The sequence below is a fragment of the Thalassophryne amazonica genome, chromosome 20 (genome assembly GCF_902500255.1).
Source record: "Thalassophryne amazonica chromosome 20, fThaAma1.1, whole genome shotgun sequence".
NCBI classification, from domain to species: domain Eukaryota; kingdom Metazoa; phylum Chordata; class Actinopteri; order Batrachoidiformes; family Batrachoididae; genus Thalassophryne; species Thalassophryne amazonica.
In genome coordinates this window covers 22,671,217-22,687,617 of record NC_047122.1, presented here as the reverse complement: position 1 = coordinate 22,687,617, position 16,401 = coordinate 22,671,217, and the positions used below count along the sequence as shown (strand labels likewise).

The 16,401-nt window shown below is 41.2% G+C and overlaps 1 protein-coding gene across 4 annotated transcripts in view; it reads left to right on the top strand.

Annotated features, from left to right (window-relative positions):
• The first annotated feature begins 284 nt into the window (after positions 1-284).
• LOC117501571 (ectonucleotide pyrophosphatase/phosphodiesterase family member 2) overlaps positions 285-16,401 on the top strand; it is an 86,604-nt gene continuing 70,487 nt past the window's right edge. For 3 of the 4 annotated variants that reach the window (XM_034160476.1, XM_034160479.1, XM_034160477.1), the window contains exons 1-3: positions 285-474; positions 13,037-13,139; positions 16,155-16,304. In XM_034160476.1, coding sequence (XP_034016367.1) covers positions 457-474; positions 13,037-13,139; positions 16,155-16,304 — 271 coding nt within the window. In that variant the 5' untranslated portion in view covers positions 285-456. The remainder of the gene's footprint in view (positions 475-13,036; positions 13,140-16,154; positions 16,305-16,401) is intronic. The other variant, XM_034160478.1, reaches the window with a different exon arrangement.

Below are 16,401 nucleotides of genomic sequence, written 5' to 3'. Positions count from 1 at the left end.
CTTGTGTTGATTAGAATCTTCAGCCCCCCTTCCTGTGGGTAGAAGAGAGACCTGGAAATTATTATACAACAACCCATTCAGACCCCCACAGGACGCGCTGCTGTACCAGAGCGCAGCTGTCACCATGACTTCATGCTTATTGGCCCGAGAGAGAGAGGGAGAGAGAGAGAGAGAGAGAGAGGAGAGAGAGAGAGAGAGAGAGAGAGAGAGAGAGAGAGAGAGAGAGAGAGAGGAGAGAGAGAGAGAGAGGAGAGAGAGAGAGAGAGAGAGAGAGAGAGAGAGAGAGAGAGAGAGAGAGGAGAGAGAGAGAGAGAGAGAGAGAGAACCCTCGTGCGCTCTGCTCCATCGATCCGGATCTGCAGAGGCGCGCAGTGGGACTCGTGTTGGACACTTTTTTCTTTGTTTGTTTGTTTGTTTTTCAAGGGGAATGCCAGAAGTGGACTCTGGGTTCAGAACATGCTGCTGGCCGATCTGGTAAGACCCTGATCCTGATCTGATCCCGATCCTGCTCGTATTGTTGCGCTTTCATTTCGAAGCCTGTTTGCGCGCTGACTTTGCGCGATCACTTTGCCTCATGCGCACATTGACATTACGTAACTGTGGCTTTTGTGGAACATCTTAGGTGATGATGATGATGATGGTGATGATGATGACGAAGAATCACCGGAAACAGCTCGCTGTCAGCACTGTCGCACGCACTGTTTACCTAGGGGGCGCTAAGCACTGTTTACCTAGGGGGCGCTAAGCACTGTTTACCTAGGGGGCGCTAAAAGTAAACAAATGCTTTGTTGATCAGCATGTAGTGATTTATCATCATCATCATCATCATCATCATTCATAACTTCTAACTGGTTCCATGCGGCACCTGTTCCACCAATCAGGGCCATAAGACAGAGTCACGTGATCACTTCTGCAACCACATCCTTCACATGCTGATGTTTTCATAGGACACAAAATATCGTTTTCAGGCTTCAAAGTAAAAGTTTTTGAGAGCTTCCAATAGATTCATTCCTCAAAATTCCAGTGGAGCAACATATTATTGCCAAAGTATCACACATGTTGAGAAAATATGACACAGGCTCTCAAACAATAAACATCTGCACTTAGATATTTTATATATTAGCATGAGGCTGGAATATTGATGTTGAATTCTGACCTTGATGGCTGACCGTTACTGTCCATCCACAGAACTGACGTAACTGCAGAATTTGACTAAAATTGCATTAGGTGCCATTAAGATATCTTGCTAAAATATATACAAAGATAGTTACAAAGAAACTAGAGCCCAACCACAATATCAGTAGGTCGATAATATCAAATGATATGAGCCTTTCATGAACAGGTATTGTACCAGTGTTATTTTTGTCATTATGAAAACTTACAGTTTAGTGATTAAACAATATCAAAAAACAGAGGCTGTGGGAAATTGTCATTACGTAGTTCGTCCACCACAAGACATTCTGACAGCATTACTATCAAGCATGGCTGGGACCCCATCACCCCTTGGTCACATACAAGAGACAGAGGCAATGTGACCAGCTGCCATTTATTTTCCATCTGAGTGGGCATTTTTCAGTAACAAAAGAGGTGTTTGCTATGCTGCCAGGTGGGGCCAAAATAGATGAGAAGTCTATTTTATGCAGCCACTGAGGGATGGGACACGGTGACTGCCAATTTGCGTGAATGTGGCATGATGACAGCTGGTTGGTTGTTGGTTTATTTTTATAGTTTAAAACAAAGGTCATGTTTAAACTGTAAAATATCGAGCCTCAGTTACATTTCTTTGTATTTGGACTTTGACAACAAAATGTTAGAAATCGTTGCCATTTTTAGGTCTATATCAGTAGATATACTGGAATCATTTTTTATGCCTTAATGTCAGTATTGGTATTGGCCTGCAAAAATCCATATTGGTCTGGCTTTAATGGAATCCAAGGTGAGTTTCTGCCTTCAACATCAATGTTAAAAAGCTTAACTTCTTACCGCAAAAGTTACAACCTGCTTCAGTCTTAATTCGGTGATTATTGTTTTCTGCCAAAAAGTGTGAACAGAAAAAAATTATCAAGCATCTTCTTTGACATTAATGATGATGCCATCAGGGCATTTGTACCACGTCAGCAAATATTTACATTCCAGACCAGTAGGTGGCAGTAGTTGTACACTGACATACTGGTGAGACATTCCTTATAATCCAGGTGGGAAGTTAATGGGAATCTTGATGGGGAGAGAGACTAATCCACAGGTGGAGTGTATAAGAGTGTCATCACAAACCATTTGGAGGATGAGGGTTTCAGCATTCGTTTTTGCATTTGTAAATTCTTGAAAAATTGTGGAAATTCTTGGTTTCTGTGTGCAACAATGTAATTTTATGTATCCTACTGATAAAAAAGTAGACAAAGAATATAGGATAATTCTTGCACTAAAAAGAAGAGTTTGCTATTTGTAAGTGCAGCCTCTAGCCACACAGTCTTTTAAATCACTAGTTTTGGGTATATAGTGTGGGAACTGAGTTGTGTGCGTTTAGGTCATAAACAAAACTCCCCTTTCTTGAAAAGCAAACGAAATAATGTTTCTTCCTGGATGGTTTCGAAAACAGGTGTATTTTTTTAGGATTGAACTGACTGTATTCTCGATTTTTAGCAGTGTAATAAAATGCTTATAAAGTGTGTTTCTTACTTACTTACAAATATACACATATACTACATACACACACACACACACACACACATATATATATATATATATATATATATATATATATATATATATATATATATATATATATATATATATATATATATATATATATATATATATATATATATATATATAGTGGCATGCCGTACACAACAGGTACATTTTAATTGAAGAAAAAAACACTCTTTGACTTTTTAGTGCTGGCCCGTTCAGATTGTAATTAAAGTGCAGCCTACCACATAGTGAGTAAAGTGTGATTGCTTGCCTCTACTGGTGGTTGGCTCTCACTGCGGTATTGTATCACTTCCTGTTCCGGAGCACAGCGGTGTTTTTCTGTATCTGTTAGCTGTTTAATCTGCGCAGTTAGATTGATCTAGTTATCTAGATTACGATTTGTTTCCCAGTGTAATCTTTACGTGCCTTAACTAAAGCACTCCTTCTGCTGAATCACCTCTAAATTATTTACACATTATTCACTTTGCGTGTTTTTAGGAATCCGCTAGCTTAGCATAGCTACTAGCTCTTAGCCGATTTAGCATGGCGGCTTCTCCTGTCTCTCCCGCACTTTTCTGCTCTGGGTGTGAAATGTTTACTTATTCCTCGGCCTCCTTTAGCAGTAACGGTACTTGTAATAAGTGTAGCTTATTCGTAGCTTTGGAGGCCAGGCTGGGCGAATTGGAGACTCGGCTCCGCACTGTGGAAAATTCTACAGCTAGCCAGGCCCCTGTAGTCGGTGCGGACCAAGGTAGCTTAGCCGCCGTTAGTTACCCCCTGGCAGATCCCGAGCAGCCGGGAAAGCAGGCTGACTGGGTGACTGTGAGGAGGAAGCGTAGCCCTAAACAGAAGCCCCGTGTACACCGCCAACCCGTTCACATCTCTAACCGTTTTTCCCCACTCGACGACACACCCGCCGAGGATCAAACTCTGGTTATTGGCGATTCTGTTTTCCGAAATGTGAAGTTAGCGACACCAGCAACCATAGTCAATTGTCTTCCGGGGGCCAGAGCAGGCGACATTGAAGGAAATTTGAAACTGCTGGCTAAGGCTAAGCGTAAATTTGGTAAGATTGTAATTCACGTCGGCAGTAATGACACCCGGTTACACCAATCGGAGGTCACTAAAATTAACATTAAATCGGTGTGTAACTTTGCAAAAACAATGTTGGACTCTGTAGTTTTCTCTGGGCCCCTCCCCAATCGGACCGGGAGTGACATGTTTAGCCGCATGTTCTCCTTGAATTGCTGGCTGTCTGAGTGGTGTCCAAAAAATGAGGTGGGCTTCATAGATAATTGGCAAAGCTTCTGGGGAAAACTTGGTCTTGTTAGGAGAGACGGCATCCATCCCACTTTGGATGGAGCAGCTCTCATTTCTAGAAATCTGGCCAATTTTCTTAAATCCTCCAAACCGTGACTATCCAGGGTTGGGACCAGGAAGCAGAGTTGTAGTCTTACACACCTCTCTGCAGCTTCTCTCCCCCTGCCATCCCCTCATTACCCCATCCCTGTAGAGACGGTGCCTGCTCCCAGACCACCAATAACCAGCAAAATCTATTTAAGCATAAAAATTCAAAAAGAAAAATAATATAGCACCTTCAACTGCACCACAGACTAAAACAGTTAAATGTGGTCTATTAAACATTAGGTCTCTCTCTTCTAAGTCCCTGTTGGTAAATGATATAATAATTGATCAACATATTGATTTATTCTGCCTTACAGAAACCTGGTTACAGCAGGATGAATATGTTAGTTTAAATGAGTCAACACCCCCGAGTCACACTAACTGTCAGAATGCTCGTAGCATGGGCCGGGGCGGAGGATTAGCAGCAATCTTCCATTCCAGCTTATTAATTAATCAAAAACCCAGACAGAGCTTTAATTCATTTGAAAGCTTGACTCTTAGTCTTGTCCATCCAAATTGGAAGTCCCAAAAACCAGTTTTATTTGTTATTATCTATCGTCCACCTGGTCGTTACTGTGAGTTTCTCTGTGAATTTTCAGACCTTTTGTCTGACTTAGTGCTTAGCTCAGATAAGATAATTATAGTGGGCGATTTTAACATCCACACAGATGCTGAGAATGACAGCCTCAACACTGCATTTAATCTATTATTAGACTCTATTGGCTTTGCTCAAAAAGTAAATGAGTCCACCCACCACTTTAATCATATCTTAGATCTTGTTCTGACTTATGGTATGGAAATAGAAGACTTAACAGTATTCCCTGAAAACTCCCTTCTGTCTGATCATTTCTTAATAACATTTACATTTACTCTGATGGACTACCCAGCAGTGGGGAATAAGTTTCATTACACTAGAAGTCTTTCAGAAAGCGCTGTAACTAGGTTTAAGGATATGATTCCTTCTTTATGTTCTCTAATGCCATATACCAACACAGTGCAGAGTAGCTACCTAAACTCTGTAAGTGAGATAGAGTATCTCGTCAATAGTTTTACATCCTCATTGAAGACACCTTTGGATGCTGTAGCTCCTCTAAAAAAGAGAGCTTTAAATCAGAAGTGCCTGACTCCGTGGTATAACTCACAAACTCGTAGCTTAAAGCAGATAACCCGTAAGTTGGAGAGGAAATGGCGTCTCACTAATTTAGAAGATCTTCACTTAGCCTGGAAAAAGAGTCTGTTGCTCTATAAAAAAGCCCTCCGTAAAGCTAGGACATCTTTCTACTCATCACTAATTGAAGAAAATAAGAACAACCCCAGGTTTCTTTTCAGCACTGTAGCCAGGCTGACAAAGAGTCAGAGCTCTATTGAGCTGAGTATTCCATTAACTTTAACTAGTAATGACTTCATGACTTTCTTTGCTAACAAAATTTTAACTATTAGAGAAAAAATTACTCATAACCATCCCAAAGACGTATCGTTATCTTTGGCTGCTTTCAGTGATGCCGGTATTTGGTTAGACTCTTTCTCTCCGATTGTTCTGTCTGAGTTATTTTCATTAGTTACTTCATCCAAACCATCAACATGTTTATTAGACCCCATTCCTACCAGGCTGCTCAAGGAAGCCCTACCATTATTTAATGCTTCGATCTTAAATATGATCAATCTATCTTTGTTAGTTGGCTATGTACCACAGGCTTTTAAGGTGGCAGTAATTAAACCATTACTTAAAAAGCCATCACTTGACCCAGCTATCTTAGCTAATTATAGGCCAATCTCCAACCTTCCTTTTCTCTCAAAAATTCTTGAAAGGGTAGTTGTAAAACAGCTAACTGATCATCTGCAGAGGAATGGTCTATTTGAAGAGTTTCAGTCAGGTTTTAGAATTCATCATAGTACAGAAACAGCATTAGTGAAGGTTACAAATGATCTTCTTATGGCCTCGGACAGTGGACTCATCTCTGTGCTTGTTCTGTTAGACCTCAGTGCTGCTTTTGATACTGTTGACCATAAAATTTTATTACAGAGATTAGAGCATGCCATAGGTATTAAAGGCACTGCGCTGCGATGGTTTGAATCATATTTGTCTAATAGATTACAATTTGTTCATGTAAATGGGGAATCTTCTTCACAGACTAAAGTTAATTATGGAGTTCCACAAGGTTCTGTGCTAGGACCAATTTTATTCACTTTATACATGCTTCCCTTAGGCAGTATTATTAGACAGTATTGCTTAAATTTTCATTGTTATGCAGATGATACCCAGCTTTATCTATCCATGAAGCCAGAGGACACACACCAATTAGCTAAACTGCAGGATTGTCTTACAGACATAAAGACATGGATGACCTCTAATTTCCTGCTTTTAAACTCAGATAAAACTGAAGTTATTGTACTTGGCCCCACAAATCTTAGAAACATGGTGTCTAACCAGATCCTTACTCTGGATGGCATTACCCTGACCTCTAGTAATACTGTGAGAAATCTTGGAGTCATTTTTGATCAGGATATGTCATTCAAAGCGCATATTAAACAAATATGTAGGACTGCTTTTTTGCATTTACGCAATATCTCTAAAATCAGAAAGGTCTTGTCTCAGAGTGATGCTGAAAAACTACACTCAACAAAAATATAAACGCAACACTTTTGGTTTTGCTCCCATTTTGTATGAGATGAACTCAAAGATCTAAAACTTTTTCCACATATACAATATCACCATTTCTCTCAAATATTGTTCACAAACCAGTCTAAATCTGTGATAGTGAGCACTTCTACTTTGCTGAGATAATCCATCCCACCTCACAGGTGTGCCATATCAAGATGCTGATTAGACACCATGATTAGTGCACAAGTGTGCCTTAGACTGCCCACAATAAAAGGCCACTCTGAAAGATGCAGTTTTATCACACAGCACAATGCCACAGATGTTGCAAGATTTGAGGGAGCGTGCAATTGGCATGCTGACAGCAGGAATGTCAACCAGAGCTGTTGCTCATGTATTGAATGTTCATTTCTCTACCATAAGCTGTCTCCAAAGGCGTTTCAGAGAATTTGGCAGTACATCCAACCAGCCTCACAACCGCAGACCACGTGTAACCACACCAGCCCAGGACCTCCACATCCAGCATGTTCACCTCCAAGATCGTCTGAGACCAGCCACTCAGACAGCTGCTGGAACAATCGGTTTGCATAACCAAAGAATTTCTGCACAAACTGTCAGAAACCGTCTCAGGGAAGCTCATCTGCATGCTCGACGTCCTCATCGGGGTCTCAACCTGACTTCAGTTCGTCGTCGTAACCGATTTGAGTGGGCAAATGCTCACATTCGCTGCCGTTTGGCACGTTGGCGAGGTGTTCTCTTCACGGATGATGCGAAGGAGATGTGTTGCACTGCATGAGGCAAATGGTGGTCACACCAGATACTGACTGGTATCCCCCCCCCAATAAAACAAAACTGCACCTTTCAGAGTGGCCTTTTATTGTGGGCAGTCTAAGGCACACCTGTGCACTAATCATGGTGTCTAATCAGCATTTTGGTACGGCACACCTGTGAGGTGGGATGGATTATCTCAGCAAAGGAGAAGTGCTCACTATCACAGATTTAGACTGGTTTGTGAACAATATTTGAGGGAAATGGTGATATTGTGTATGCGGAAAAAGTTTTAGATCTTTGAGTTCATCTCATACAAAATGGGAGCAAAACCAAAAGTGTTGCGTTTATATTTTTGTTGAGTATAATTCATGCATTTATTTCCTCTAGGCTGGACTATTGTAATTCATTATTATCAGGTTGTCCTAAAAGTTCCCTAAAAAGCCTTCAGTTAATTCAAAATGCTGCAGCTAGAGTACTGACGGGGACTAGAAGGAGAGAGCATATCTCACCCATATTGGCCTCTCTTCATTGGCTTCCTGTTAATTCTAGAATAGAATTTAAAATTCTTCTTCTTACTTATAAGGTTTTGAATAATCAGGTCCCATCTTACCTTAGGGACCTTGTAGTACCATATCACCCCAATAGAGTGCTTCGCTCTCAGACTGCAGGCTTACTTGTAGTTCCTAGGGTTTGTAAGAGTAGAATGGGAGGCAGAGCCTTCAGCTTTCAGGCTCCTCTCCTGTGGAACCAGCTCCCAATTCAGATCAGGGAGACAGACACCCTCTCTACTTTTAAGATTAGGCTTAAAACTTTCCTTTTTGCTAAAGCTTATAGTTAGGGCTGGATCAGGTGACCCTGAACCATCCCTTAGTTATGCTGCTATAGACGTAGACTGCTGGGGGGTTCCCATGATGCACTGTTTCTTTCTCTTTTTGCTCTGTATGCACCACTCTGCATTTAATCATTAGTGATCGATCTCTGCTCCCCTCCACAGCATGTCTTTTTCCTGGTTCTCTCCCTCAGCCCCAACCAGTCCCAGCAGAAGACTGCCCCTCCCTGAGCCTGGTTCTGCTGGAGGTTTCTTCCTGTTAAAAGGGAGTTTTTCCTTCCCACTGTAGCCAAGTGCTTGCTCACAGGGGGTCGTTTTGACCGTTGGGGTTTTACATAATTATTGTATGGCCTTGCCTTACAATATAAAGCGCCTTGGGGCAACTGTTTGTTGTGATTTGGCGCTATATAAAAAAATTGATTGATTGATTGATTGATACTTGCTACCTAACCTGAGTAACACGTGAATTGCGAAAATAAAAGCACATGTATGCTTTCAACCTAAAGGCTCCAGTTACCTCCCCCTTGGTGCCCCCAGTCACCATAGCAAGTTTGGTGTGGATTACTTAATTTCTGTGGCTGTGCATAGCGAACATGCACACACACACACACACACACACACACACACACACACACACACACACACACACACACACACACACACACACACACACAGAGTCAACTTTATATATTAGATGGCACTCAGTTCATGTCATTCTTGAGGTTTCACAGCCCTGGTTCTTCTTTCCTGAAAGTCGTGATCATCATCAAGACAACTTACATACAAGTTCCTCGGACGTGCCGGTTTAAAATGGTTTCTGCTGAAACCCCGTCCTCCAAATTGTTTGTGCTGACACTCCCACACTCCGCTGGGATTAGTCTCCCCGTATGAATTCAGACTTGTAGGAATTTTCCAAGGGAAGAGTCTAAATGTTTCCTCTTACAGATGGCATCGGTTTTGACTCCTAATTAGTTTTTACTCAGTTTGGATCATGACACAGCAACAAGGTGAAGTTATTGAGTAAAATCATTATCTTGGGAAGCAGCATAATATCAGTTATCAAGTTGTTCACCAATGAATATGGCTTTATACACCCTGAAGAAAACCATACACCCTGAGGCTGAAGGCCAAATTTATGGTGCTGTACGGTGCTGTTTCTTTTTTTTTCTCCCTTGTTTCAGAAGCCATAACTGGCAACTGTCTTCTACTGTTAGCAGAGGTTAGCCTGTAAGCTCGCCGTCATGCTGATAATCATTCGAGTACATCTGTTTAATGAAGCTGCTGTAAATGAAGAAATTCATCAAAATATCGACATAAATAGCGAAGGTCTTTTGCTTCTTTCATCCACCTCAAGTTCCAAGGGCTGTTTTCTAAGCGAGGCAGAAAGAATTGTACGTGACAACTGATTGGCTGATTACTCGGGTGGTATGAAAAACATTAAGTGTCCGCGAAAAGGGTGTATTGCTATTTATTCTTTAGTGTTTTATCCAGTCATATTGGTGTATCATTTATAGGTATATGATAATGTTATTTATTCATGCACAAGCATAATATGCCCCTTTTTGGAGGGGGCTACATGCTAACAGCAGCTGTAATTAATTGGGCTCAGCTAGCTTGTTAGCATGAATGAATCACTTGAGAGTATTACCACTGCTCTTTCTTGTGTTAATTGACAGCAAGCAGTACAAATCTATCTTTGGAACAATGTCAGTGTCAGCACAATAGAATTGTATAAACTTTTATCACACAGTTAGCTAAAATGCTAGCTGCTGCTAGTTAGAACACGTACATTTGTTGATTATCTGAGGAAATATTTTGAAGTGTTTGGCTCATCATTTGACCATTTAAAGTGGCTTTAAACATTTATGCAATTTATGCAAGTTAGTTGTTTCCATTAATGGTTTGAATGAACAAATTATTTGAGTTTCTTTTTTAAGGGTGAATTTGTTGAATATTGAGTATTGTGGCTCAAATGTACAAAATACAACATTGCAGGAAATCTGAATTTTTGAAAACACAGATGTGAGAATATTTATTAACGAACAACCTTTTAAATGTTTAACTTTCAGTCACGATCATAACCCCAGTTCTCTGAAAAGCACAAGAGAGGTCTGTTACTGTTGGATACGCCCCGTGCTCCACATGCACCCAAAAATGAGTGCAGGTTTGATCTGGAATTTGTTTTTCCACTCTTCCTGCACCTAATAAAGAATGTCATTTGGATTTTCCCACATCTCTGTGTGTCTGAGATGGTCACAAATGTATAACCCCAATTCCAATGAAGTTGGGATGTTGTGAAAAATGTAAATAAAAACAGAATATCCTACAATGATTTGCAAATCCTCTTCAAACTATATTCAGTTGAATATACCTCAAAGACAAGATATTTAATGTTCAAACTGATAAACTTTGTTGATTTTGTGCAAATATTTGCTCATTTTGAAATGGATGCCTGCAACACATTTCAAAAAAGCTGGGACAGTGGTATGTTTACTACTCTGTTACATCACCTTTCCTTCTAACAACACTCAATAAGTGCTTGGGAACTGAGGACACTAATTGTTGAAGCTTTGTAGGTGGAATTCTTTCCTATTCTTACTTGATGTACAACTTCAGTTGTTTAACAGTCCGAGGTCTCCGTTGTCGTATTTTGCGCTTCATAATGTGCCACACATTTTCAGTGAGAGACAGGTCTGGACTGCAGGCAGGCCAGTCTAGTACCTGCACTCTTTTACTACAAAGCCACGCTGTTGTAACACGTGCAGAATGTGGCTTGGCATTGTCTTGCTGAAATAAGCAGGGACCTCCCTGAAAAAGTCGTTGCTTGGATGGCAGCATGTGTTGCTCCAAAACCTGGATGTACCTTTTAGCATTGATGGTGCCATGACAGATGTGTAATTTGCCCATGCCATGGGCACTAACACACCCCCATACCATCACAGATGCTGGCTTTTGAACTTTGCGCTGGTAATAATTTGTATGGTCTTTTCCCTCTTATGTCCAGAGGACACGACTTCCACGATTTCCAAAAACAATTTGAAATGTGGACTCATCAGACCACAGCACACTTTTCCACTTTGCATCTGTCCATTTCAAATGAGCTCAGGCCCAGAGAAGGCAGTGGTGTTTCTGGATGTTGTTGATGTATGGCTTTCACTTTGCATGGTAGCGTTTTAACTTACACTTGTAGATGTAGCGAGGAACTGTGTTAACTGACAATGGTTTTCTGAAGTGTTCCTGAGTCCACGCGGTTTATTATGCAGTGCCACCTGAGGGATCGAAGGTCACGGGCATTCAGTGTTGGTTTTCAGCCTTGCCGCTTATGTGTAGAAGGTTCTCCAGATTCTTTGAATCTTCTGATTATATTATGGACTGTAGATGATGGAATCCCTAAATTCCTTGTAATTGAACATTGAGAATCATTGTTTTTAAACTGTTGGACTATTTTTTCACACAGTTGTTCACAAAGTGGTGATCCTCGCCCCATCTTTGCTTGTGAACGGCTGAGCCTTTTGAGGATGCTCCTTTTATACCCAATCATGACACTCACCTGTTTACAATTAGGTGTTCTTTGAGCATTCATCAACTTTCCCAGTCCTTTGTTCCCCGTCCCAACTTTTTTGAAATGTGTTGCAGGCATCCATTTCAAAATGCGCAAATATTAGCAGAAAATCAATCATATTTATCAGTTTGAACATTAAATATCTTGTTTTGTGGTGTATTCAGTTGAATATAGGTTGAAGAGGATTTGCAAATCATTGTATTCTGTTTTTATTTACATTTTACACAACGTCCCACGTCCTGACTGTGTGTGGCGTATAGGAGTGACCAATTTGGATTTACATAGATGTCTACTGTAAAACTAGCTGTTTCACCCACTCAGATCATATTCATCTGCCTGTTTGTTGCATATTTAATGTTTGCTATCATGACCAGCAGGTGCCAAAGTCACCTGATGAGTTGTTAAATACTATACATTCACTGGATAAAAAAAAAAATTAGACCACTGATCTTGTAATTACAAGAAAAGATCTTATAATTACGAGAAAAGATCTCATAATTACGAGAAAAGATCTCATAATTACGAGATCCTGATCTCATAATTATGAGATCAGTGGTCTGATTTTTTTTTTTTTCCAGTGAATGCAACACTAATTAGCACTTTATCCAAAATTGTCAATGTTGCTTTGGAAAATCTTTTAAAGGATATCCCTCAAGACTGGAAAAGCTCTTTGCTACACATTTTCAATGACCTCACACTTTTTTTTTCTCAAATAAAGGTGTTTAACAATGTTGTGTTTTCTCCACTTCATGGCCACTGTACCCAATGCATCACCCACACAAAAGAGGTTCTGGTGGCTATGAACTGAGCCTTTATCTGCAGGGAGTTGGTGCCTGGCTGAACTCGCTGAGCTGTACAAGGAGTGTAACCACACTGCACTTGTGTCCAAACCTTCACAGGGTTGTCTTTCCTGGCTGCTTGCTGACCTCTGACCTTAGTAGTCAGGCATGAATGTGTGTCTTAGAGAGCGGAAAACAAGCATGTAGATAGAACTGCTCTATTTTGGCAAGCATCCATACTATTTTTTTTCTTTTCTTTTCTTTTTTGCATCATTGCGCAAGACATTGAAGTCTTGGTGGCTGCAGAGCTGCAGGCTTATGGCTGAACCTGACCTTTGACCTTGAGGAATTGAGGCATAAGAATAGTCACGCTGTTTGCTGTGTGCTCTGGTTTTCTGCAGGTAGTGGTTGTCCTCTGCCTGCTGGGCGTCCACGTCAGCAGAGGTTATGTGTTTCAAGCCAGCCGGCCCGCAGAGAGTGGAGACAGCTCGCCTAACACTAAAGGTGACCTCAGCCGCGCTGCCCGTCGCTGTCACAAGATCTCTGAAAAATGGTTGCTTGACCACAAAGCGTGTAATACAGTACTGTGCAGTGTTTTTAGGCATGCGTCTATGCAGTACTGTACACACTGTGTGGTGTCGTCAGCAGGTTTACTGGGTTTAAATTTCAAACAAAGACAGTCACTGACTGTGACCTCCGGATGGAAATCCGGTAGAGAGCTGCTGAATGTATGCATTATCAGTTCCTCTCATCAGTGCAGGTGTTCTGCACCTTATACAAAGGTAGGAAATTCTGAAATTGGACTTGTCTGGATGTGGATATTGTTAAAATTTCCAGACGCTTTCTGCATTTCAGAAAAATTAACTCCCATCGCTAACATTTTCATAACTTTTAACCTTACCCATATGAAAGAAAGTAATATGGAAGGTGGTAAGGTATCAGATTTAGAGCATCAATCTGAAACCATGAGTGCACAGCACCCTTTGTTCTGAGTTTATCCACCTCTGCATACCACAGACAACACTGGCATATTTGTGATAGTTACATATTGCAAAACGTTTCATATTGAAAAGCTTCATATTGCAAAATATTCCACATTGCGAAGGTTGCACATGGGAAAAAATCTACACGCTGCAAAGGTTATGCATTGAGAAAAACCTGCACATTGCAATGGTTGTGCATTGGAAAAAGCTACACATTGGAAAGGTCGCATGTTGGAAAACCCTGCACGCTGCAAAGGTCGTGCATTGGAAAAAGCTGCACGTTGCAACGATTGCACGTTGGAAAAAACTGTATGTTGCAATGGTCGCACATTGGAAAACCCTGCACGCTGCAAAGGTCACACATTGAAAAACCCTGCACTTTGCAAAGGTCACGCGTTGGAAATCCCTCCATGTTGCAAAGCTTATGCACTGAGAAAAACCTGGACATTTGAAAGGTCGCATGTTGGAAAACCCTGCACATCGCAAAGGTCACGCGTTGGAAAAAGCTGCATGTTGCAACGATTGCACGTTGGAAAAAACTGTATGTTGCAATGGTCGCGCATTGGAAAACCCTGCACGCTGCAAAGGTCACACGTTGAAAAACCCTGCACATTTGAAAGGTCGCATGTTGGAAAACCCTGCACGTTGCAAAGGTCACACGTAGGAAAAAGCTGCACGTTGCAAAGGTCATGCGTGGGATTTAATAAAGAAAGCAGAATCAGTAATACTTAGCAGTTCCTATCATTGCTGTGCACACACTGTCCTGATTGGCAAAGTGACTACAGAAGCAGATGTTAGGGCCCTGTCCCACTGGCGTTTAGGAGAATTTGCGTATGGATTGCGCACAAAATTGGCTCATATTCGCTTAACATCTGCAATATGCGTGAAACATGCTTGTATGAGTCGGCTGACACCTGCACACGTCCGCAATTATCTGCAGAGGCACATTTTTCCGTTGCCAGGATTTTTGAGCTGCACAAAATTTTGGCTGCGGATGACATCCGCCTTACATACTCCATACATACTCAATACATACACAATACATACTCAATCTATGCGCTGTATATCTGCCGTCATCTGCTGATATCCGCAACTGACAGGGATTTGCGGCTTGGCGGATATTTTGCGTGCCCATCATGTCCGCGTCACGGACTAAAATAAGTTGTAGCGACTGCATACAGACTGGCCATGAATAAAGCATTTTTATTACATCTGCTTTGAATTGATTTGCAGTGGATGCAAATCAGATGCACTGTGTTCACAGCTGGACGCTGTTCTTTGTTCTACTAGCTGCCACACGCTCTGCGCTGGATGCTGCCTATATAAAATAATTATTTTGTGGCAGATTAATCATTTTATTCTGCAAACTGCCTGTTGAAAATGGCTGTAATCACCTCCTGAATCAAAGCTGCAGCTGGAGCCATGTGTACATGCATGCACGCACGTGAACGGCTCCAGCTGCAGAAAGCATTTTGAGCCATCTAAAAAGATAATTATTTGACTTGTTTACATTGTCAAGGCTTGATAAAACAGTTATGTGTTTTTTCCTTCTTGTCTGCTGCTGTTACAGTATTTGTGTTTATAACAGATTTAACTTGTAATAATCGTTCAGACGAGCTGCACTCTGATGCGATCTGCTGATGTCACCACTCGCCCTCTTCACTGCTTCTTTACTCCAGTCAACTTGTCCAAGTCCAGCAGTTGCTCCAGAGGCTGTATTGTTGGTGTGAATAGTGATGCCGAAAGGCCCGAGTGTGCTTCTTTTATAAACACAATGCAGATGCCGTGCACACGCAACACGTGCGCGATGCATTCATAATACACCCGTAATACTGCCAAGATAATCTCAATGCGTCGGATCTGTTTCCTCACTACATGCCTTATACAATCGTGATTGTTCATCATATATATTATTAATATATCCATAATTCATACTGGGAAATTTGTCATTTTTAGCCATTTTTTTGTTGTGGATGACAACAAATGCCCGTAATTTGTGTACTCAATTCATGCACAATTAATCCTCTCCCCAGTGGGACAGGGCCCTTAGCTGTGTCTCTGCAGCACATATCTCACTAAAGGTTAAATTCGTTAGATCAAATAATATCCATTTTTTCCTTGTCGCTGTGGCAAGTGGAAAAGGTTGAAAATTTCAAACTTTCGTGCAGTGGCAGAAAGGCCACATGTGGGAATCAACTCCATGACCTTTTTGCTATGAGTCAACAGTGCTATCCACTAATCCACCATGTTTCTCACGGTGTTAAAGACAAATGTGATGAAAATACAATATGTTCTTGTAAACACAATTAATTATCAGTCTAACTGCATTCTAATGAGCCATGTTAGCTCCCCCACATCATCTCTGTTTGGGTGTTTTTAAAACATGGAGAATGTAAGATGTCATTGATGCCACAGTCGACTGCTGATTCCAGTTTGCTATGTTTTTTTTTTTCTGAATATTCTTGAAAATGCTGCATGTTGTGATAATATTCACTAATTCTGTCTTCACTTGGCTGATGAATGTCGCCCCCTGCAGTCGTCTCACAGTATGTCAGCTCAGCGGGCTCCTGTAAGGGGAGGTGCTTCGAGCTGGAGGAGGTCAAGCCTCCAGGATGCAGATGTGACAATCTGTGTAAGACCTACTACGGCTGCTGCTCCGACTTTGATGTTCACTGCCTGAAAACAGGTTAGTTCCGCGGCAGCTGGTCTGAAAGTGCATCTCAAAAAATTATAATATCGTGGAAAAACTTAAATTTTTTTTTTTTTTTTTGTCATTTCAGAAA